This window comes from Dermacentor variabilis, chromosome 2 (assembly GCF_050947875.1).
Source record: "Dermacentor variabilis isolate Ectoservices chromosome 2, ASM5094787v1, whole genome shotgun sequence".
Lineage (NCBI taxonomy): Eukaryota > Metazoa > Arthropoda > Arachnida > Ixodida > Ixodidae > Dermacentor > Dermacentor variabilis.
Window position 1 is genome coordinate 6,964,375 of NC_134569.1, and position 23,212 is coordinate 6,987,586.

A 23,212-nucleotide genomic window follows, 5' to 3' on the forward strand; every position below is an offset into this window, starting at 1 on the left:
AAAATGTATAAAATGATGTGTTTATAATTTTATTTTTGTGGTTACCGCCATATTTAGGTAACAGGGAAAGTTTGAAGTATGACCTATTTGCAGCTTCGCGGAGGAACAGCGGCTAGTGGTCATGAGGTCGTGGGCAGGGCTTCACTTCAGGCTTAAGTTGTATCTGACTATAGCCACTTGGTTAGCTTAGATGGTAGAGTGACTGCACCGATGAGGTGTTGGTCCTAGGTTCAAATCCCGGACCAGGACAAATTTTTCTTTAGCTTTAAACTTTCTTCCTGGGAAACCCATATGGGTTTCCTTTATAGCTACAGTTGGGTGGATGAAAATTTTCCCCTTTCATAGATGGATACGCACTAGGTATTTTGTAAATGTCAATTTCACAGCTTTGATACTAATACCAACAAGCACCGTGTATTTTTAAACCTTCTGATTATAAAGGACAGTGGAAAGCAGCATGCAAAGAAAAATTGGTGACACATCCATCCATTGGAGATGATTGGTGACAGTAATGCTTGTGTCCCTAAGCTCACGCAAGAAGTAATTTTGATAGAAAACACAGCTTTAGGATTAAAAATTTTACATTTTTAATTGATTCATAAAGTATAAAGTATAGAGTTATGTATAGAATAGATTATCGGGTAAATGGGCTCCGCTGGCACATTCTCTGGCACATCCACGCTCATTTGTTGAAATTTTCCATTACCGCTTTGCACTGTGGCTGAATTTTGTTGATACAGCACTCAATTTCCTCCTTCAAGTCATGTGCGGTTCTGGGGTTGTTGGCATAAACCTTAGGCTTCAAAAAACCCCAAAGAAAAAAGTCTCAACAGCGCTAAATCAGATGATTTGGGCAGCCAATTCTGATCACCGTGCTGAATTGGTGTCCTTGGACTCTCAGCAACACTCTCATGGACTGCTTCAATGTTTTGTGTTGGATGACGTGTTCAAGGACGGCGAGAGTGTCTAATATTACTAATTGATCTAGTCTCTCTAATTTTTTAATTAACATATTCACAGTTGATGAAGTTAAATCACTATTCCAACCATATTTTGTATGAAAATTGCAAACTGTAGCTGCCAAACCATCAGTATTTTTAAAATATCACTCAACAATAAAAATGCGTTATTCTTTTATGTGGCACTCCATTTTTAATAACCCTGAACTGTCAGCTGTAAAGCTGTCTTCCCTTTTCATTGGCAACACTTTAATGCACAAATGATGCAAAACTCAAACCTTGCATGAATTTTGGGACACCCTTTATTAGCAATCTTTCTTATGTTGAGTGTGTAATTGGTGACACAATATGTTGTGAGTGTTGTTATATCATTGTGCCACATCCCCATGCCATCCTTGAATCATGTAACCCTGTGAGTGCATCAGCATAAACATGAAGTGGCCATCCCGCTGCCAACCACAATGCCGAAGGATGCCGCAACATAGTATATCTTAAGCACTACACCTCATTTGAAACCTGAATTAAAATAAATTCTGGGATTTTATGTGCTGAAACAACGGATTTGATTATGAGGCACTCCATAGTGGAGACTACAGAAATTTGGACCGCCTGGGGTTCTTTAATGTGCGCTTAAATCTAAGTACTACACACGTGCTTTTGCATTTCGCCCTCATTAAAATGCGGCCGCCGTGGCCGGGATGCGATCCCGTGATCTCGTGCTTAGCAGCCCAATACCATAGCCATTCGGCAAGCATGCTGTGTCCAGTTGAAACTTAATAGCAACGTCCACTGTCTCTAGTATCCTAGCTGTAACTTTGTGGCAATGGCTATCCATCAAGCGGCTGAGCTTGATGATTAGCCATTGCAACAATGAACTTGGACAAGCTAGTAGATGACTTGGCTCAATAGGTATGTGAATGAGATTGGATACATACCACAAACTAGGCAGAGTTCCCAAGAATGCTAATCACATTAATAACATACTCATGCTGTAAATTTTGTTTTTGATGCATATGCCTGCTTGTTGGTCTCCTCTGTGTGCAGATCTGCGTGAACAAGTCATGCCTTCCAGTTGAGCATTTCCGGGAGCTGGGAGTCTGCCCTAGCAACAACCTGGCACTCGCCTGCTCAGGCCATGGCGTGAGTAGAGATTGGGAGAACTGAGGCATGGGTTGCGTTGTCTACTTTTCCAGCTACCTTGTAGGAATTAACTTCTAGGAATTGCAAAGAGAATCTAAATGCACAAGCTTGTCTGTCCTTTTTTTTTGTTAACTGTTGCATCTGTGCAGAATATTTGATGGCACAACCCTCCTGTAAAATCTATTATATATGGGAGTTGCACCTAAAGTATGCACTATTATAAAACTAGGGAGTTGTACAAACAAACCACGAATCTCCTGGAGAAGCCTGTGGTATATGTAACAAGGACAATGTGGACATCCATAAGGTACCTTGCCATATGTACCATATTTTCTGGTTTATAATTCGCACTTTTGTATAAGGCGCACCCCCCTCAAAACGGCAGTTCTTCAGAAAAAAAAAAAAATGTGTATAAGTTGCACTGGTGTATAAGACGCACCTGTTCAGTCATTTAAAAAAATACAATGACTTTTCACTTTGTGAATGTGGGTCACGCACAAGCGTGTTGGTGCCATTCCTAAAAGATTGTGATAGCAATGATATGGACGCTCTAGACGCATTTCTGCCACTATGGTTGCCACGATGTTCCGTATAAAGTCCAAGGGCGATAACATCGTCCCCGTGCGCTGTATGCTGTATGTGGGAGTGAAAATGTGCGACGGTGATCCGAATCGCGCACAAGGGAGGAAAACGGGAAAACAGTGCAAGAGGGAAGGCGGGTAACTTGTACTCTGGTAGCAACTGCATAGTCTGCTCAGCAGTGCACACTGTATTTTAAAGCGATCTGCAGATGCGATGACTTCGGAGTCAATCGACTCGCAGTCGGCCTGCGGCGCTTGTGTTGCTGCTCCGTCCTTCTTGCACGGTGCTCGGCAACTCAATCACGAAAAGAACCTGATACCTTCATAGCACGCACACAACCCGTAGCAACTGCCAGAGGAGGTCAACACAACATGCTTCGCATGACCATAACATCCAGTCCGATTTTGACGGCAGTTCTTTTGGGGGAAGTGTGGGGGGGGGGGGACAGATATAAGTTGCATCGTTCTATAAAATGCACTGACAAAAAATTCAGAAAACGCAACACTGGAAAATATGGTATTATAATGTTGTATGCATATCCATTAATAAGACCTAAGATAACTTCCGTTAACATTCATTTAATGTTCTTGTTTAGTTTTTGTACAGAAGAAAGCAAGGTTAAGTTAAAGCACAAGAGATGCAAAAGTTTCGTGTGTGTATGCATTAACAGCAACATTGTTCACACAGAATTCACGCAGAAACTCCTCTGGTAGTTGTCTAAGTATGCGTAAGCACTGTGCCACTTGCTCATCTCCACACAGCCCAGTGTCATTATCAATGTTATGGAACTTGGTCTGGCCACTACAAACCCTTATCAGTTTTTCGCTTATCATGTTTGATAGTGAACATGATGAGGCAGGCTTGATTAAGATAGAGTTCATTAGGGCACTCAAATCCACTACCATTGGTGTTGATTAAGGTAAAGTTAATTAGCCACAGTTTATTAAGATAGAGTTGATTAAGGCACTCAGACCCTCGACATTTGGTGATAGTCGAACCCACGAGTGTTAATTAAGATGAATTAAGGTTAAGTTAGCGAAGCTGTTGCAAAACCACCACTAGATTCGCTGAGGGGGTATACAAAGCATTATTGATGGTTCAGATGTTCTTTATTGAAACATATGCTGTTCTGTGTGTTGTATGGGTGATTTCAATGAATGTATGCACTGTTTGCTTCACTTTGCTGAGTGCTTATAGTTTCTGCCTTACGTATGAGCCATTGCATTTTCTTGCTTGCTTACTTCGGTATGAGCCATTCATTGTCTTAGTGATAGACAAATTTCTCATTGGGTATGCATAGAAATGCTTACACATTTAATATTCAAGATATCCTCCTTGGGTGCCTTGCACACAATTGCGAATTCCACATTCAAGCCTCATAATCATTATTAGAAAAAAAAAAAAGAACTGTCACATCTGTGACATGTCACATATATATTATTCTGTATTATTATATTCATTTATTTATTTTTTATTTATTTAGGAATACTGCAGGCCTTAGAAGGCCCAGGCAGGAGGGGAAAGGTACATACAAAAAGAAAACACAATAGATTGACGAAGGAGTAAAAAAAAAAAATTCATGGTGGAACATAGGCTGTAAAACAATTTATCCTGCACAAAGTGTTTGAAACAACAAACAACACTGTCCTGAAATATTTTCAGATGGTGTTCTTAGAATGAACACACTGACAAGTTCTGCTTTGCCAAAGCTGCTGTAAAGCTGATTACAATATAGATGCTTAAAAGCTCAAAGTAATATTTTAATGCATGGGAGAGAGACAAGCCATGATATATCATGCCACAGTCAGTTGACCATGTGGGCTTTTTCTTGTGTGTACCTACCTCATGGCAAAGCACTACTGTCGACCGTCTCTGCGTGTATTTTTGTGACGGACCCTGCCTCTTTTGTGCAGTTTGAGATCTGCTATATATCCTTGCCAGAACGCTCACCGTGGGGAACTCCACTTACTAAATGTCACCCACCTGTTCTCCAAAAAACGTCACACATTTTAATGCAAGAGCATTATACAGGAATGGAGCTTGCCCTGAGCAATATGTCTTCTCAAAAACCCCTATGATATCCTTGAGAGAATAGAAAGGAGGTCGGACGGTGCATTGCCAAATTTGCAGGGAGGCAAGGAGTAGTGCCGAGAGGGAGGGGGTGCGGGGGGCATTAGGAAATGGTTGACATTAACCTCTCTCTCAAGTGTGCATTTGGAAGCACTGAGAGGTGAAGCATCGGTGCCTAAATGCGTGGTGGTGTTGCAGTAGGGTCAGGATGTACGGGCGTTAGACAGTGTGGTAACAAGTAGGAGAAATCGCACAGAAGAGTCAACAAAAGTAGCCAAGTTGCCTCAGCCCATGAAGGTCATGCTTGAGGAACAAGCCGATAGGCGCCATTGCAGTGGCGAAGCACTGCGAAGAGGCCACACTGCCGAGGCACTGAAGCAATGCACTGTGTGTTTGGAAGCACTGAGGGTAGCACAGGACGGGCAACTAAAGAATGAGATGTCTGAAGAGCGTGCACACAGCTTCAGAGGGTATACAACGCAGTAAGTGAAACATTGCATTTGCTTCACAAGGTATGTCTATATGCACCGAGGCTACTAGGTGTGTTGAGGCTGCTGTATTCTACGACACTGGTGAATGAAAGATCAGAGCCGTCTCTGAAGGAGCCTGCATACAACAATACAATCGGCTAGGTATGGTTAGAATGTCATCAATGCGAAATGTTAATGTGAGCTTATATGGGCCAAGGAACCATAATGTGTTCCCTCTTAGTATGCTGGCTGCACTTAAACTTTATAGAGGAGTGGCCTAAGTGTGCCTATGTACAGGTGTGCTCCAACGTGAACACTTGCTACTGTGATGAGGGCTACCTGGGGCCTGACTGCAGCCAGCGGGCCAATGCCACTGAGGCCCCGCCTCCACTGGTGCCCCCTGCTGTCACAAATGTCGCGCCACCAACGCCACCTACCGCCACAGATGCATCGAGCCGGTCCAACAAGAGCTCTAGGACAACTTCTTATGGTATGTTATGCATGCACCAACCATGCTGGGCTGGTACCAATCGTAGACTGGCAGCATTTTGTTTGATAAAAAGTGCATTCACCATGGGAAGACAACAGTTACAACAGTTCACGAGGGTTGCAATATGGGCTTGTTGGTAATGCATCTTCAAGGGGAGTGTGCTAGCGCGGTTCAAAGACGGGACAAGAGAAGACACAAAGGGACACACACAGCGCTAGTGTCCTTGCTAGTGTTACAGTCCCACGACTAATAAACCGTTGTTGTCATATCATTCAGCCCATTCTAAACTGGTAAAAAGAGGAATTGTGAAAATGTGTTTCACTAACGCACTTACTAAATCATGCCATCATTGCACTGACGAAGCCTTCACACAACAGGCCATGCGGCTACATGAAGCAGGTCATCCCAATCATGTACTGACATCAATTGCAGAGGGAATACTTCGGCAAGTGCAGCAATCAGGGACTGCTGAACGAGCGGAAAGAGATAGTAACCGAGAGAAAAAAAGACCAACAGTGATACCTTATATCCACCGGTTGTCGCACAACCTAAAGAAAATTGCCCGCCGAGGTAACACTCATGTGGTTTTTTCAGCACCCAACAAACTAATCAGCCTGTGCAGGAAAACAAGACCAGAAAAGAAAGAAAGTGCCCCTAGCTGCCAAGTTAAACACAGGAAGAAGTTCAGAGAATGTAAGACTTCAATTATATATCGTATACCCTTATCGTGTGGGAAGTATTACGTCGGACAGTCGGGCAGATGCATTAATGATAGACTGCGCGAACACAAAAATAAAGTCGACAAACTTGTATCAGATGGGTTTCTCTCCCTTCATTGTAAGCAACATAAGTGCTCCCCTCTCTTCGAATCAACAATCATTACCGGTAGAAACAAGTGCGAACTCACTAGACTTATAATAGAAGCCGAGCAGATTGATGCCCTAGGGGATTCATGTATCAGCAAACCATCATTGGCTCTCTCTGAAAAAGAACTGAAATTTTTGCGCATGGCTTAACATATCACAAAATGTATCGCTCTGATTGTTAATCTGTTCACGTGGCTGTGACTCATGTTGTCTGAATGTATAAGTACGACCTGGTTTTCGGCAATAAACAGTGTTGGAAGTTAGCGCTGTGTGTGTCTCTTTGTGTCTTCTCTTGTCCCATCTTTGAACCGTGCTACCATACTCCCCTTGAAGTTACAAAAGAACAGGAACTGAAACTGAAAATATAGAAATCTTAGCAAGCTAGCATATTGGGGCTGGGATTATTTAGCGACTCTATGCCAATGCCCTTCCTTTTTGTGCTTTTTCAATGGTCAGAGAAACAATAAACTTATGTTCTCAATGGGATCAGCCAGCTCTGAACGATGGATGATAATTGCCACATTATATTGGCCTAGCTTAACTCTTTCAGTTGTTATCATGCCACATCATCTATTTCTTGTGCTTGCTTGTACTAGCTGTTTATTGCCTCATGTGCTGTTATGAACTTGGTATAGATTCTTCATGGAAACCGCACAACATTGACAAGGAAACAAAGAACATTGTTGCTTTCTTTCTCAAGGTCCTGCTGCCATGAAGTGCAGGCAAGCTTTTAGACACAAATTCAGTGCTTGGTGACATCTGATTTTCCAAACCACACTGTAATGTCGCTCACGCAACCATCCTGGACCTTGGCTGCTGGTCCCGGCTAGCCTCAGAATGCCAGATGGCCTCGGGCTTTGCTCCTGCTCATTCGTGCCCACTCAGCTGCCTTGTCAGTGACTTGGGATCATTGGGACCATTGGAAATTTTTTGTTTGGTGCTGCACCAAAATGGTGCGTCAGACATCTTGTGGGCATTTCTGTATAAGGCAGACAGGGCAGTGTTCGAATCACTGTCTCACACAAGCCCTCTGAAGTTGGCACTCTGCAGCACCAACCCAGCCCTGCAGCGTCACTCCTGCAGATATGTCACCCTGAGATTTATTAAACTCGCATTTTGTTTGAGCGCAAGGACCAGCACACGTGTGAAATATCTGAGGCCTACATTATGCAGTGTCTCCCACTCCTGGTCTCCTTTTGCATCCACACCTATTTTTTTCAGCCTTGCTCTTTGACATCGCAGCAGAGAATCCATGGTGAAGGTGACGGCTGGCTAGCACCAGCTACAGACACACCTGCAAATTATTTTTTTCATTTGCTCATGAATGAAAAGCCTTTTCAATGTGAGGCATGTTTGCCTGCTTGCACTGGCCATTACGCATGTCTCATGGAGCAAAATGCAATAAAATTTGAAGAGAGAAGGCTGGTTGTTGTGCATGTGCAAGAATTGGAAATGTGTAACACAAGTGTGTTCGTACAAGGTCCTTTTGCTTTTCATTTGGTTTGTCTTGCAGTGGGAAGGAAGGATGCACTGAGCACCCCTTCACTGGTGATTGTCCTCGTGTCGGTGGTTGGTGGCGTCTTCATCTTCTTTGCCCTCCTGGCCACTTGTTACAGGCAAGAGCAGTTCACTGTAACGTGGCAGCCATTTTCTTCTCATAAGTTTCACGCTATCATTGCTAGGACTGGGAATGGAATGTAACTTTGGGGTACTCAACTATGACAGTAGGTAGCTGAAAATTTCAGTGCCCTTCATGCATTAACTGTGTGTGCAAAGGCTGTGACAGCCAGTCTTCTGCCAAGCTGTTGCAGAGTCTTGCTGTGAGTAAGATAATTTTATCTTCTTGGAAGATAAGCTCACTTTCCTCTGTGACACACAGTCGCATCAACACTTTGCTGATGTCCCCACAGCAAACCTTTACTCTATGGCGACAACATCATACATGTGCACCAACAGCAACAACAGTCACATACAAAGTAGCACTACACATTTGCAATGCCCACACTCCTTGTCTGCCGTCTGCTACGTACACTCTATGAAACTGCAGTGTAGAAAGTGTAGTTTCCGTGCTGCACTTCTGCTACAAAAAATGCCTCTGTGTAGGTGGGCAGAGCTACATTTTTTCTACAACTTTTAAAAAGATGGCAACTTCCTACACTGGCTACACTCGAGTAGCCAGTGTAGCCAGCCAGTGCAGCTACCAGGATGCCTTCAGGAAAGCAACACTGCTGGAGCCAAGGGTGCACCCATCAACTGAGTGCTTCCAAAAATTTTGTCGAGTTCAAGAAGCACTGCATCCATTCAGTTGCACACATTCTGTTAGATCGCCTGTAGTTAAAGAACAATTTCAAGGTTGTGCCACGGAGTAGTCAGTACATTTATTCCTGCACTCTAGCAGGAGGATAGTGTGCGGTGCTTGCCTGGCCATGCTGAAATAGAGAAATATGACAGTCTTCAATCACTGTCAGATGCAACTACCCTGAAATTTGACCATGTGTAGCACCACTGACATCTGATGTGGTACATGGATGTGATCACATCGTCTTCCAATGAGGAACTATATTTTATCTTTATTTTTCTCACTTCTCTGTGCAATTCATGGAAGCTCATTTGAGACACAGTTCTGCTTATTTTACAAGTTCTATCATCATAGTATAACAGTTCAATTAAAGGGATACTAAAGGTTACCAGAAACTCAAGTTAAAGTGGTAGAGCAATGTTCTAGAACGTCTAAGGCGTCAATATAATCGCGAACAGAGCTTTAGTAACCGAGAAATTGAGGTAAATGCATGACACGATTTGAGACCCCCCAGCGACATTCCGGTACTAGCCCGATGACGAAAGGACTCCTCATAATTTGTGTTACTAATACTCAACTACTAGTATTAAAAATATCATTTCAATCGATTATAAGACGAAAAAAAATGCTACTTGTCTACGTCTATTCGATTCTAAGAAAAAATAACATTTTGACGTTACCCTTCAGTAATATGGGTGTTCGAAAGGTTTCGTTTTCGCTCGACTCTGCGCGCTCGACTCTGCGCCGCGCACGCTTTGGAGTTTCAGTAGTTTCGTTATCGCGTCGTGCTGTGAGGGTTCTGCTGGCTCGCGAAACTTTCATTTGGAACAAGCAGAGAGAATGCCACGTCCATGTGATGTCGTGGGAAGCCCTCGTTGCTTTCTCGCTCCGGAGAGCCGGTGTCGAGGCCGCCGTCGTAGTACGCAACGACGCCGGCAGTGCGAGCCCTCAGCAGCAGGTCGCGCTCGTCGGTGCTCAAATCGCTGAAGTTGAGCCCACCATCGCAAGCCAATCTGTCGGTGTCAGGGTCCATTGCGACGAGCGTCGAAGTTAGCGTCATAGAATGAAGTACCAGCTTATGGGCGTCTTGCGCTGGATGGATGGATGGATGGATGGATGATTGTGGCTCAACCCTTTGAATCGGGCAGCGGCGGCGCGCGCCACCTAGCCTTTAATGGTTCTATATGCATGCATACCTATGTATTTACTCCTTTACTTTTGCGTTGATATTGTCCACCAATCAGATAGCCTCCGTTTAGTTATTTCTACCTGTTCAAAGTCTATTCTACTTTCACTGTCTTTAAAACCCAAGGCTTTGAATAGTTCCCCGTTAGATTCAACTGCAGGGTGAAGTTGTTTACAAGCAAGTATCACGTGTTCCGCCGTTTCCTCCTCCTCTCTACACGCCTCGCACACCAAATCTATCTCCTGGTATCTGGCTCGGTACGTTTTAGTCCTCAGTACACCTGTCCTGGCTTCGAACAACAATGAGCTTCCCTTAGAGTTATCGTAAATATTTTCTTTGGCTATTTCTTGCTTAAACGTCCTGTATGTCTCCAATGCCGATTTGGTTTGCATCTCTGTACTCCACATACCCCTCTCTGCCTCCTTAACCTTTTTCTTGACAGATGATTCCTTACTTGTTCCCCCGCTACTGCCCAAGTATTTGCTTGTCAATTTTCTAGTTCGCTTCCTCCACCTCGTGTCAACATTCCTCGTGTATAAGTAACTGAAAACCTTCCTAGCCCACCGAATTTCCCCCATTTTTCTCAATCGCTCCTCAAATGCTATCTTGCTACTAGCCTCTCTGCCCTCGAAAGAAGACCATCCCAGATCCCCCTGCACTCCAAGATTTGGTGTCTTGCCATGTGCTCCCAGAGCGAGCCTACCCACACCACGTTGCCTAATTTCCAACTGTTGCCGGGTCTCTGTTCTAATACATAGAACTGCATTGGCAAAAGTCAGGCCTGGTACCATTACCCCCTTCCATATCCCTCGTACTACCTCGTACCTATTGTAGTTCCACAGTGCCCTACTCTTCATAATCGCTGCACTTCTGTTACCTTTAGTCGTCAGATATTTTTCGTACTCTGTCAGATACTCAATGCCATTATTTATCCACACCCCAAGGTACTTGTATTTATCGACTATCTCCAGCGTGGCCTCCTGTATCTTATGCTCGCCGCAACTGTTATCATTAAAAATCATGACTGCTGATTTTTCTTTGCTAAACTTCAAGCCTAACCTGTCTCCTTCTGTACCACATATGTCCATTAATTCCTGCAAATCTTCTGCATTGTCAGCCATTAATACAATATCATCCGCGTATATCAGTCCTGGCAATGACTGTTCAATCAATTTTCCTTGCTTGAGAAATGATAGGTTGAAGCCGAGTCCGCTTTGCTGTATTTTGGCCTCTAGACCTTGTAGGTACAGCATAAACATCAGAGGTGACAATGGGCACCCCTGCCTAAGCCCCCGCCGAATCATCACAGGCTCCGAAACCTGCTTTTCCCATTGTATAATCACCCGGTTACCTTTATAGATATCTTTTAAGAAATTGGTTACTCCATCTTGCACTCCTAAAGTTTCCAGAATGCCCCACAAGCCCTCTTGAAGTACACTGTCATAGGCTCCCTTGATGTCCAAAAAAGCCAGCCATAGGGGTCTGTGTTCCTTTTCAGCTATTTCAATGCACTGTGTTAGCGAGAACAGATTGTCTTCTAGCCTCCTATGCTTCCGGAACCCATTTTGTAGCTCTCCGAGTACCCCCTCGTTCTCTACCCATGCCTGCAGTCTGTCCTTTATAATCTGCATAACCACCCTGTAAACCACTGACGTCACTGTTATAGGCCGGTAGTTATTTATGTCAGCTTTGTCCCCCTTTCACTTATATATCATTCTCATCCTACTTAGCCTCCATTCGTCAGGTACTTTACCATCCACTAGCATTTTGCTCACCACCTCCCTCAATGCTGAGGTATGAGGTATGCTGAGGTATGAGGTATGAGTTTGAGGTATAGTAGCGGCGCCTGGTGGCGGTGCGGGAAACGACATCTGGGTCGTGCCAGCTTGGGTCGTATTGAGCCCTGGCTGTGGCGAAGCACGTTTCTAGGCCAAGTTTTGCGTCTATTCGCACATTTTTATGCCCTGTTACGAGTGCGAAAAGGCTCGTCGCTTCTCATAGACCACGCTGCGAGCTCGCCGCAGCCTATAGTTTAACGAAAACGGACTCTCCGTGTGCCGTGGGACGTAATGTGGGACGTAATTCGTTTCTCCTTCCGCTAGCCACCATACTCCCGCTTTCGCTCTGCTGTCGGCTCTGTCTTGGCTCTGTTTCTGGCCGCGCGTTCGCGTTTTGCGCAGAAAAGCCGTAGCGCCGTCTGCGGACGCCATTCTACTCACCGATGGCGCAACGTCACTATCAGACCATGATGTCAGTACTCCTCGATCGGAGGGCGGGCGATTTGAACTGCGCTAGAGGTACGCGGACGCTTCAGAACGCATTTTCTCTTAAAATAAGTCTCTCCTTGCCACGAAACAAGCGTTTCGAGGTTTCTGTGATGGTATTTCAACAGTCGACGTTGACTTAATAGTAACCTTTAGTGTCCCTTTAAGCAACATGAACGTCAGAGATAAAAAATCTGATTAATGGCAGAATTATGTAAATGTGGTGTTGCTGATGTGGCTGGCCCAATTGGCCGAACAAACGATCTCACTGGCTGGGCATTGTGGAGGTAAGCAGACACATCCAGAGAGTATGGAGAAGAATGTTTAATGAAACACGGTTATTGATTATATACACACATTCAGTTGATGTCACAAGTTGTGACAGAGAATAGACGCTAGGGCTTCTATTCGACAACTGTCAAGTGTAAGCCGAAACTGGTAAAAACTTATGACAGAACATCATCCCCGCTGAAAGAAATTAAGACTAGGAGAAGACTATATATACATTTTCACAAGTGTACAAGAAAATCGTATAAATGCATTGTTGTTGCCCAGAGCTGGCATGGAAGGAAGCACTGTAGTTAAACCATTAGCAGTTTATTAAGAAGCATTCAAGATGTGAACTATTATGTTATATGTGAGAATAAAACCTTAACATTTAAACTGGAACAGTAGGGCTACTTAGTTAAAAAGTAGTTAGCACTGTAATCAGAGAGCAGCCACATCTGTGAGTATGCCTTAGGGCATGCTCACAACCCCAGATGCAAGTGTGCCATAGGTTGGCACACTCACTCAAAAGTATGCACTGACCATAGGTCGGCCGCATAAGTGCATACTCTGCTCACACTCACCCACCAATTTTTTCGCAGGCTATGCGACTTGCTCACACTCATCTGTACTCATTCATGTTCCTGCTAACGCCCACTTATACTCACCAACACACACGCCCATTCATTGTCACTTTCCTTCACACTTGCAGGCACCCACTCACATTCATACCTGTGTTCACTCCCACTCATTGGCATTCACTCATGTACACTCCACTTGCCGACTCACTTCATATACTCATGTCCCCTCGAAATCACCGCCACTCACTGCCGTACATCTCATATTCAACCACACCCTTTGTCGTTAACGCTCCCTCCCTCACTTGTGAAATGAGCGTGGCGGGAGTATGCCGACCTATGACACCGACTAATACTCAATTCATAACTATTTCACAGGCGTGAGATAGAGCGTTAGTAAGCGAGGAAGGTCATGGGTGGATGGTAACATGAATGAGAGCGAATGCCAATATGTTTGTGTGGACATGAATAAGAACAGTAGTGAGTGCTGGTTAATGTGAGTATGAACGAAAGTCACTGATAGTGATTTTGAGTGTACATGCATGAACGTGAGTGGCTGTTGGCAAGTGTGAGTAAGTACGAAAGGGCGTGAGTAGGTGTCGGTCAGGGTGAATGGAAGTGACTGTGAATGCGAGTAAGTGTTGGTGAGTGTGAGTAGGAACATGGGTGAGTGCTGACATGATGAGTGCACATAGGCTGACTGAGTGCATAGCCTACGAAAATATTGATGAGCGAGTGTGACAGAGTGGCTGCCAACCTATGCTCATAGCACAGGTGCATGACAAGAAGTTTTGACTATGGAGATCATGTCTTTCCTTAAACAGTGTTTAATGACAGGTGCTTATTTTGTATATTCTTGTTCTTCCCCGAAATAACTCAAATGATACACAACAGACAACCAGTACACACATGTGCCAAGAAAAACAACTTAATTATAAGTCACGACTTTTCAAGCATTATAAGAACTATGTATAAAGTATATTTATTGGGGTTCGTAGCGACCGCCGGTTTTAGGATGCACTGAGCAGTTCCCGAGCTCGAGCCTCTGCTGCGCACTTGATGCTGCCGATGCTGCCGACTCTGTACGCACATTCGTTATCTTCCTTACAATGGCCCCGCGGAAATAAAGGAGCCATCCTGGCGACTTAGTTTTCTGGAAAAACGGTAGAATGGTGATACGGCTTGAGACGCTGAACGTGAATGACGTCACGGTTACGACGTCGCATGTCGGACGGCGACGTTAGCGGCTCAACCAGTAAATTAATGGGTGATGTTCTCTCAAGAACGCGGTATGGCCTGTCGTACTTCAGAAGGAGTTTTGAAGCGAGCCCAGGTGTGCGATGTGGCACTAACAACCAGACGGGAGCGCCAGGGAGAAAAGTGGGAGTCACGTTCTGGGCATCGTGAACAGCTTTTTGATGGTTCTGGTTGTCCGAGGTGAATCAGCGGGCCAGCTGGTGACATTCCTCGGCGTGTCTGGCGGCTTTCAAGATCGGCAGGCATTCAGATGTGTCCGGCTAGTAGGGCAGAATGGTGTCGATTGTGTGCGAAGGATGACGGCCGTAAAGGAGGTAAAAGGGTTAGAATCCGGTAGTGGCCTGAGTCGCGGTGTTGTAGGCGTAGGTGACAAACCGAAGAACTAAGTCCCAATCAGAGTGATCAGGTGAGACATACATGGCGAGCATGTCACCAAGAGTTTAATTAAAGCGTTCCATGGTACCGTTAGTCTGTGGGTGATAAGCAGTGCATTTATGATGGACAATAGTGCATTCAGCAAGCAGTTGTTCGATGACTTCAAATAAGAAGGCACGGCCTCTGTCGCTTAAAAGTTCACATGGACCTCCATGACGAAGGAGAAAACGGCAAAGTATGAAATTGGTGACCTCCTGCGCTGCAGCATTTGGTAGAGCAGCAGTCTCCGCATAACGGGTTAAATGGTCTACCGCAACGATTATCCACCTGTTGCCGGCAGCAATCAACGGAAGTGGCCCGTAGAGATCTATGCCCACGCCATCAAAGGGTTGGGATGGGCATTGCAAAGGCTGGAGTTCACTGGTGGAGTTGCGCAGTGGTGCTTTGCGGCGTTGGCACTCATGACAAGAGCGGACGAACTTTCGAGCAAAACTGTACATTCCCCGCCAGTAATAGCAGTGTCAAAGTCTTTCGTAGGTCTTGAAGACTCATGCGCGGCCACACTGAGGGTCGATGTGGAACGAGGAGCAGAGCTCTGATTGCAAGATTCTCGGAATGACGAGTAACCAGCTGCATTCCTCTGGGGCATAGTTGCGTCGATATAGTAACTGGTCACGAATCGCAAAATGAGGAACTTGGCGCTGAAGCATACGTGATGCTGGAACTTTCGACGTATCCGAGAGAAGGTCGAGCAGAGATGCAGTCCAGGGATCATTACGCTGTGCAGCAGCGATAGTGTCAACATCCAGAGAGGATAATGTGCACTCGCAGGAGGAGTCGTGACTGGCCTTCGGGGGAAGTGGTGATCAGGATAGCACGTCAGCGTCAGAGTGCTTTCGCCTGGAACGGTAAACCACGCGGATATCATATTCTTGGATTCGCAATGCCCAGCGGGCAAGGCGGCCCTATGGATCTTTGAGTGTCGACAGCCAACATAGTGCGTGGTGGTCGGTCACTATGTCAAACGATCGGCCGTATAAATATGGGCGAAACTTGCCAAGCGTCTACACAATGGCCAAACACTCCTTTTCTGTGATGCTGTAATTGGTCTCCGCCTTGGTTAACGTGCGACTCGCGTATGCGACGACGTATTCTGTGTGGCCAGGTTGACGCTGTGCCAACACAGTGCCAAGGCCTACACCGCTTGCATCGGTATGGATTTCAGTTGGCGCTTGAGGGTCAGAATGGCGAAGAATGGGTGGCGTCGTGAGAAGACGGCGCAAGGTTGTGAAGGCGTCGTCACATGCTGGAGACCATGATGAGAGATCTCTAGCACTACCAAGGAGCTGCGTGAGAGGCAATATAATTGACGCAAAGTTTCGACCGAATCGCCGGAAGTAAGAGCAGAGGCCGATAAAACTGCGTAGCTCCTTCATAGTGGTAGGTTTGGGGAACACGGTAACAGCACATAGCTTCTCGGGATCCGGGCGAATGCCCTCCTTTGACACATGGCCTAAAATCGTGAGCTGACGAACAGCAAATCGACACTTCTTCAGGTTAAGTTGCAACCTGGCGTTGGTCAAGCAAGTGAGTACGTGCTGGAGGCGGAGCAGATGCATTGCGAAATCAGGGGCGAACGCCACAATGTCGTCAAGATAGCAAAGACAGATTTTCCATTTGAGGCCACACAGAACATTATCCATCATTCTTTCGAACTTAGCAGGTGCATTGCAAAATCCGAAAGGCATGACGGTGAATTCATACAAGCCGTCTGATGTAACAAAGGCAGTTTTCAGGCAATCTGACTCTGCCATTGGAACCTGCCAGTAGCCTGACCACGAAACCAGCGAAGAAAAGAACTCAGCTCCCTGCAAACAGTCCAGAGCATCGTCGATGCGTGGTAATGGGTAGACATCCTTCAGCGTGATCTTGTTCAACCATCGAAAATCAACACAGAAGCGGATGGAACCGTCTTTTTTTTGTGACGAGGACCACGAGAGAGGCCCATGGGCTTTGGGAAGGTTGAATGACGCCTCGACGGAGCATGTCATCGACCTGGTCTGCAATGACGCGACGTTCCATAGCGGACATGCGATATGGTCTTTGTCGCAGCAATGAGAGCCAGTGTCGATGTAATGCTCGACCGTCGATGCACGGCCAAGAGATGTTTGCGCAACACCGAAAGAACGGTGGAAGTGCTGAAGGATTGCGAGAAGTTGAGATCGCTGCGAATGCGTCAGATCTTCGGCGATAAATGGGCTGAACACACCAGTCCATGTTGAGTCGGGTACGGAGAGGGCACTCAGTTCATGGATGGCAGTAGGAGGCACTTCGTCAAGGATGGAGGCAATTTGTGTTGAATTGACTGACTTGACGTAACCAAGGCATTCGCGGCTGAGCAGTGATAGCGGCGATGAAAGATGATTGTAAATGGGCATTGTGCTGACACCAGCAGCAAGGTCAAGAGCTGCAAAGGGCAAAGGAAGTGCTTTTCGGGTAACAAAGCGATGAGAGGGCATGAAGAAGACCTTCCCATCGGATATGGTACTACAGAAGACTGGTACGAATACTGAAGAGCATGGGGGAATACAGGTGTCTTCTTTCACGACAATTTTAGCGGCAGGTTGAGCATCGACGGAGGCCAGGTCACCAAGGTGGAAAAGTTCAATCTCAGCCCGAGGGCAATTGATGATGGCATTGTGGCGTGAGAGAAAATCCCATCCTAGAATAACGGCGTGGGAGCACGATGAAAGAACTATGAAGTCAGTCGTGTACAAAACATCCTGTATGGTCACACGGGCAGTACAAGCAGCGGTAGGGCGAATAGGTTGAGCATTCGCCGTTCGGAGTGACAATCCAGACAGAGACGTCGTCACTTTACGAAGCGAACGGCAAAACCTGGCATACATAACTGAAATAGCGGCACCGGTATCGACGAGGGCGACTGTAGCGACATCTTCGATAAACACATCAATGACATTAGCAGGTAAATGAGGAGGACTTCGGCATGTTGACACTTGCGCAGTTCTTGCCTCAGAAACTGCGTCGTCTAGTTTCCCTCTTCGTTAGAGACGGGTCGTCGACGCATAGGGGAAAGCGATCGGCGATCTGGGGAGGGTGACCGGAGGCGTTCGAAGCGAGGACAGCGATCAGTCTGGGAGCGAGCTGGTGATGGGTCGAAGGGTCCGTAAGGTGCATTTGGATCAGGCGGCACATAGGGCGCTCAGCGATCGTCATTGAACGCCTGTGATCAACGGCGGCAGAACCTTGCGACATGACCGGGATACCTACATGCGAAGCATATAGGGCAATTGTTCGGCGTACGCCACGGGTTAGCGATGCCAGTGGTGGTCTAGGGGATGGGAGAGGGAGGGCAGTGCACAGGCTGCTGGAAGTGATGCATGGGCACAGTGCGAGGGGCCATTGCAGCAACCGCAGCATAAGTGACTGGTGTAGTCACGACATCCTGCTGGTGAACAGCCGGAAGCGCTTCCGCGACTTCTTCATAGATCATGTTACGGAGATGAGACGGCAAAGTGCTGGCAGACTCCTGAGTGATAGACACCAGAGATAGCTGTCGTGCGACTTCTTTGCGGATGAACTCCTTGATTTGTGTTATCAGGGAGGCTTGTTCTGGGATGGTGGTTAGGCTGCAGAGTGACGCTGCATTTGGTGTGGGATGTCGCCTTGTCAGAGCTCACTGCTTACGTAATTCATCATAGCTCTGGCACAAGCTGATGACGTCGCCAACAGTGCGTGGGTCCTTGGCCAGAAGCATCTGGAAAGCGTCATCATCGATTCCCTTCATGACATGCTTGATCTTTTCCGCTTCCGTCATGGCAGCGTTCACGCGCCTGCACAAATCTAGAACGTCTTCTATATAACTGGTGAATGTCTCACGTGTGTCCTGTGCGCGTGTACGCAAACGCTGCTCGGCTCGGAGTTTCCTGATGGCGGGTCGGTCAAATACTTCTGTAATCGACGTCTTGAACGCCGACCACGTTCGGATATCCCTCTCATGATTTCTGAACCAGAGACTGGCCACGCCCGCGAGGTAGAATGATACGTAAGCCAGTTTGTCCGAGTCATTCCATTTGTTGTGAATGCTCACCCGTTCGTAGGACGACAGCCACTCTTCAATGTCGTTGTCGTGGGTTCCGCTGAGGATAGGAGGTTCCCGCTGGCAAACGGTGCCAGCGCAAAGGACGGGGGGCGATGGAAGAGTCTCCTGGTCGGCGTCTGGCACGGCAGAGGGTAGCGTCCGAGAATGGAGTTCCAGGATGGTAGAGTGGAACATTACTCCGCACGGCTCCACCATTTATAAAGGAGATTTATTGGGGTTCGTAGCAACCGCCGGTTCTAGGATGCACCGAGCAGTTCCCAAGCTCGAGCCTCTGCCGCGCGCTTGATGCTGCCGATGCTGCTGACTCTGTGCACACATTCGTTATCTTCCTTACATATGTAGTGTAGTCCTTGAACTTTGCTTTTGGCTTCTAGCAACACTTAGAACGTTTACACTTGGAAGAGTATGCTTGGGGAGCTTTCTGACATTGGTCCCGACCATCCCCTTGAGCTGTACTCTATCATTCAGATTCATCATGTAGGAGTCTGGCAGAGAAATATTGTTGTTGGCTGGGTACTGAGATAAAGCTCATTTTATAGGAGGTCATTCCAATTTAGCAAAGTGAATGTATGTTGCCTTAATACCCTGTTAAACCTATCCATCTGCCCATTAGCTTGAGGGTAGCAGACTGATGAACACAACTGCTGAATGCCTTTTTCTGAAAGAGAAATTTCAAAGTGCTTTGGCTTGAACAGTGGATTATCATCCATCACGGGATCATCAGGAAAACCTTTACTGCTTACATACAGAGCTGTAAGGAATTCTGTGGCGTATTTTGGCGTTACTGAATAAACAAAACAGGTGTCAGGCCAGTTTTAGCAGTAGGCTGTGAACCAGGTGTTTGCAGGAAAAGCAGTGGGGGAATGGTCGTGGAAGCAAGGCTGTGAGAGCAGCAGACGAGATCATGGCGGAATGCGGCAGCAGAGGTGAGGAGTAGGTGTAATGACAATAATGGAATGTCTTAAGCCAGGGCACAGCCGACAGAGAAAATGCATAGAGTGCCAGGCAGTTGCAGTAGGAAGTAGTTGCTGAGCGACTTACATGTTTGTTTCACATTTCTGTTCTTCATCCTTGTCACCAATGTGGTGTCACTGCCACAGCTGGCAAGGAGGTCCAAACTGTTGAACAAGAACACTGCTGGCCAGGTAATGCAGAGGCAAGCAGACGCTGCTGAAGAGTGAAGAGAAGAATGTTTAATGGAAAGCAGTTATTGATTATAAACATTTGGATGCCATCACAGGGAGATAGGGTGCCACACAACTGTTACATCGAAATTAAAAATGGTGAAACCTTGTGACACAACACTCAACTGCACTCTGCAGGCGGAGTACCATGCCCAAGCTAGAGCAGGCCCCAGGGGCACCCAAGAAAGGCTCAGCCCGACACAAGGCACCAGTGGCTGTGCCAGGTGCCAAGAAAGAACACGAGGATGCTCTTCCTCCTGGCCACCATGCCTCGACCACCCTCGACAGCCGCATCATCACCTTCGGGAGCATGCCTTCCTACAGGTACTGGCCCAGCAGGTGGCACCTCGTTTGCCCTGTTTGCTTTGTCCCTGCTCTGTTCCGTGGTGTCCACCGGCATCACAATTTTGAGGGCACCTGCACATTCATCATAAAAGAAGGCCGCTGACTTGCTTGCACCGATTGACGTGCTCACTCTCTCCAATGGGTTTCAGTCATTCCCTCTTGAAACACTTCATACAACTTCAGGTCTGTAGCCCTAGCTTAAGGTGTAACAATAACTGAGACAGGTTTTCAGGTGTCTTTCTTTTCCCTCACAGGATTTTGCACAATCGTCACACATAGAATGTGACCCAGCTGAATGGCATATATTTTCGCACAGGATTCTAGTGAAAATTTTAATATGGATTGGTATTAGTCTAGTAAATAGTAAGTATTTGATGTAATGTAGACTGCTTATAACATAAGTCACCTGAATTGCAAATATCCACACTATAAGCGGTACTGCACTATAATGTGGTACCGCTTATAGTGTGGATATAATGCGAACTGAAATATTTTTCAAAGGCTGCGCGCATGCAGGACATGTAGACCAAGCAGCTGCGTGCATCCAAGAATTGAAGTGTGCAGGATGTTTGCATCCATCTAATCTTACAAACGTTAAGACTCCAAGGACCTGCAGCACTGCCACCAACTCCAGAGAACCACTGGAGAAGGGTAATTAAAATTTTGTACACTTGATCCGTGTGCATGCGCAATGTCAAAAACATAATGATCATGAACCAAGCTGCTGTCATTCGAGTGTTGCCCATGCAATTGCTACCGGGTGATTCCACGAGAGATCAACACAGGTCAAAAATTTCATATTTTAGATTTCATTGAATATTTTATGTTTTATGCGCATATCACTAGGTAGCACTGAAGTGAACGTGGCTTCTTTGCCAAATGAATATTTTAGAAGGAAAAAAATAATGAGATTCCTCAGTGTGGAGGTGCCTACTCAATGCACAAGGCATTTTCACAAATTCACAACGATGTGAAATACAATATGTTACAGCTACAAAGAATACATCCTTGTGTGTAAAACCTAGACGTAAAGAAGGGTCAGCCAGCACTGTTTCAGGCTTCCGTGTAAAACGGAAATGTTTTAGAAAAATTCCTTAATTTGCTACAATCTTCAAAAGTTGTTATATTTACTATTTTTTATCAACTAAACCAATACATGTAGCCTTTTGAAATTTGCTGGGCTGCGAGACCTTAACCTATTCAACAATTGTGCTGGATATTCTTGCTGTATCACAAATTATCATTTCTACAATTCGCCTCAAATTTGAAGTTTTGACAAAAATAAATGCTATTTAAAAATCAAAATAAAAAAAATGTCATAAATTTTTCTCAAAATCTCGTAAACTGTTCACACGCACGTGAATAAGATTATTAAAAAACATGTTGCATTATTTTGTTTGTAATCACAATACAGGTGGTAGAATTGAGAACTTTGCCAGAATGCAGCAAGGTGCTAAGATAAAGGGACACCAGGGTAAAAAGAGCGTGCATAAGGCTCTGAGTTGCCTAAACTTGACCGTAATTGCGACGTACAGGCAGTTTTGGTAAACTGGAATTATTATTTCAACCACGCCCTTCTAATATGTCTGAATTTCTGACATAAATTCGTGGAGTCATGCCTCTCCTCGGCCATCATTGGCGCCCATATTCAGTTCATGCTTTCAGATGCGGCTGCTGTAAAAATCGTTTCTTTTGATCAAGTTGGTAGAGTGTAGAAGAATGGGAAGTGAATCCACGGGAGGCGATGAATTCAAGACGAACTGGGAGGTAGGAAGAAGTGCCTGCATCAACTTGAAACTTTGCCTCACGTTCATCAGCAGAAGTCAGATTCGTGACTAAGGAACTCTCGCCCGGTGCTAAAGCAAATTCAACTCGGTGGCACTGCAAGGTCCAAGTCTCACTTCGTAGAGTGCAAGCGCCATTTGGACCCTTCAGGTACCAAATATGGCATGTGCACCGAATGGTTCACCAACTTTATAGAAGCCTATGATATGTGGTCTTCGTATCAAGAGCGAATGCACTTGTTGACTCTGCTGCCAAGCCAACTGGAGTGTTGAAAAGTTCAAGCTCTCATTCCAAATTTGTCAGCCTACATGATATACAAATCCTGACGTTGCGCGAGAAATGTGGAATATGGTTAGCACCAGATGCGCCTGAGAGAACACGATTGAACCCAACAGACGTCTAGACTGCTGTAGAATATTATACCAAAGACGAGCATGGATGTTCTCGGCAGAGTCCCAACAAAACATATGTAGTATCTGTTTCGATTGATGGAAACAAACAGTATGCTGCCAAGAGGTTCATGACCCGCTCGGTACAGGAGACATATCGTTTCTTTAAGGAAGCCAATCTGGATACATCTATTGGGCTCTCAAAGTTTTATTCTCTCCGGCCTAATTGGGTTCTTCTTGCTCCACAACAAGAAGTGTACCTTTGCATGTATTGCACCAATGCCACACAGTGTGTTTCCACGCTAAAAGAGCTCACTGAAGGTGCCTACACAATTATCCACTTTAAAGAACTATGTCTTTGCACCTCGCCCAAGCCCGATTGTTTCCTGGGCGATTGTGATTATTGTGCAAATGAGGATGCTTTAACTACTACAACTTTGGGAATCCCTGAAGCGACAGAGGTAAACAATGCGGTGTGGGAAAATAGCGACCTCGTCAAAAAGACAGCACAGGCTGCCTCTACCTTTGTCTCTACCTGTCACTACCTTTCTCCAGGAGCTTGGTGTATGGCTTGTCAAGTGGA

The 23,212-nt window shown here is 45.9% G+C and overlaps 1 protein-coding gene across 2 annotated transcripts in view; it reads left to right on the forward strand.

The window, feature by feature from the left end:
• The window catches only part of mmd (disintegrin and metalloproteinase domain-containing protein mind-meld), a 235,908-nt gene that overhangs the window by 148,267 nt on the left and 64,429 nt on the right, over window positions 1-23,212 (forward strand). For both annotated transcript variants that reach the window (XM_075679576.1, XM_075679577.1), the window contains 4 exons: window positions 2,004-2,099; window positions 5,519-5,711; window positions 8,091-8,193; window positions 20,249-20,434. In XM_075679576.1, the coding sequence (XP_075535691.1) occupies window positions 2,004-2,099; window positions 5,519-5,711; window positions 8,091-8,193; window positions 20,249-20,434 (578 nt within the window). The remainder of the gene's footprint in view (window positions 1-2,003; window positions 2,100-5,518; window positions 5,712-8,090; window positions 8,194-20,248; window positions 20,435-23,212) is intronic.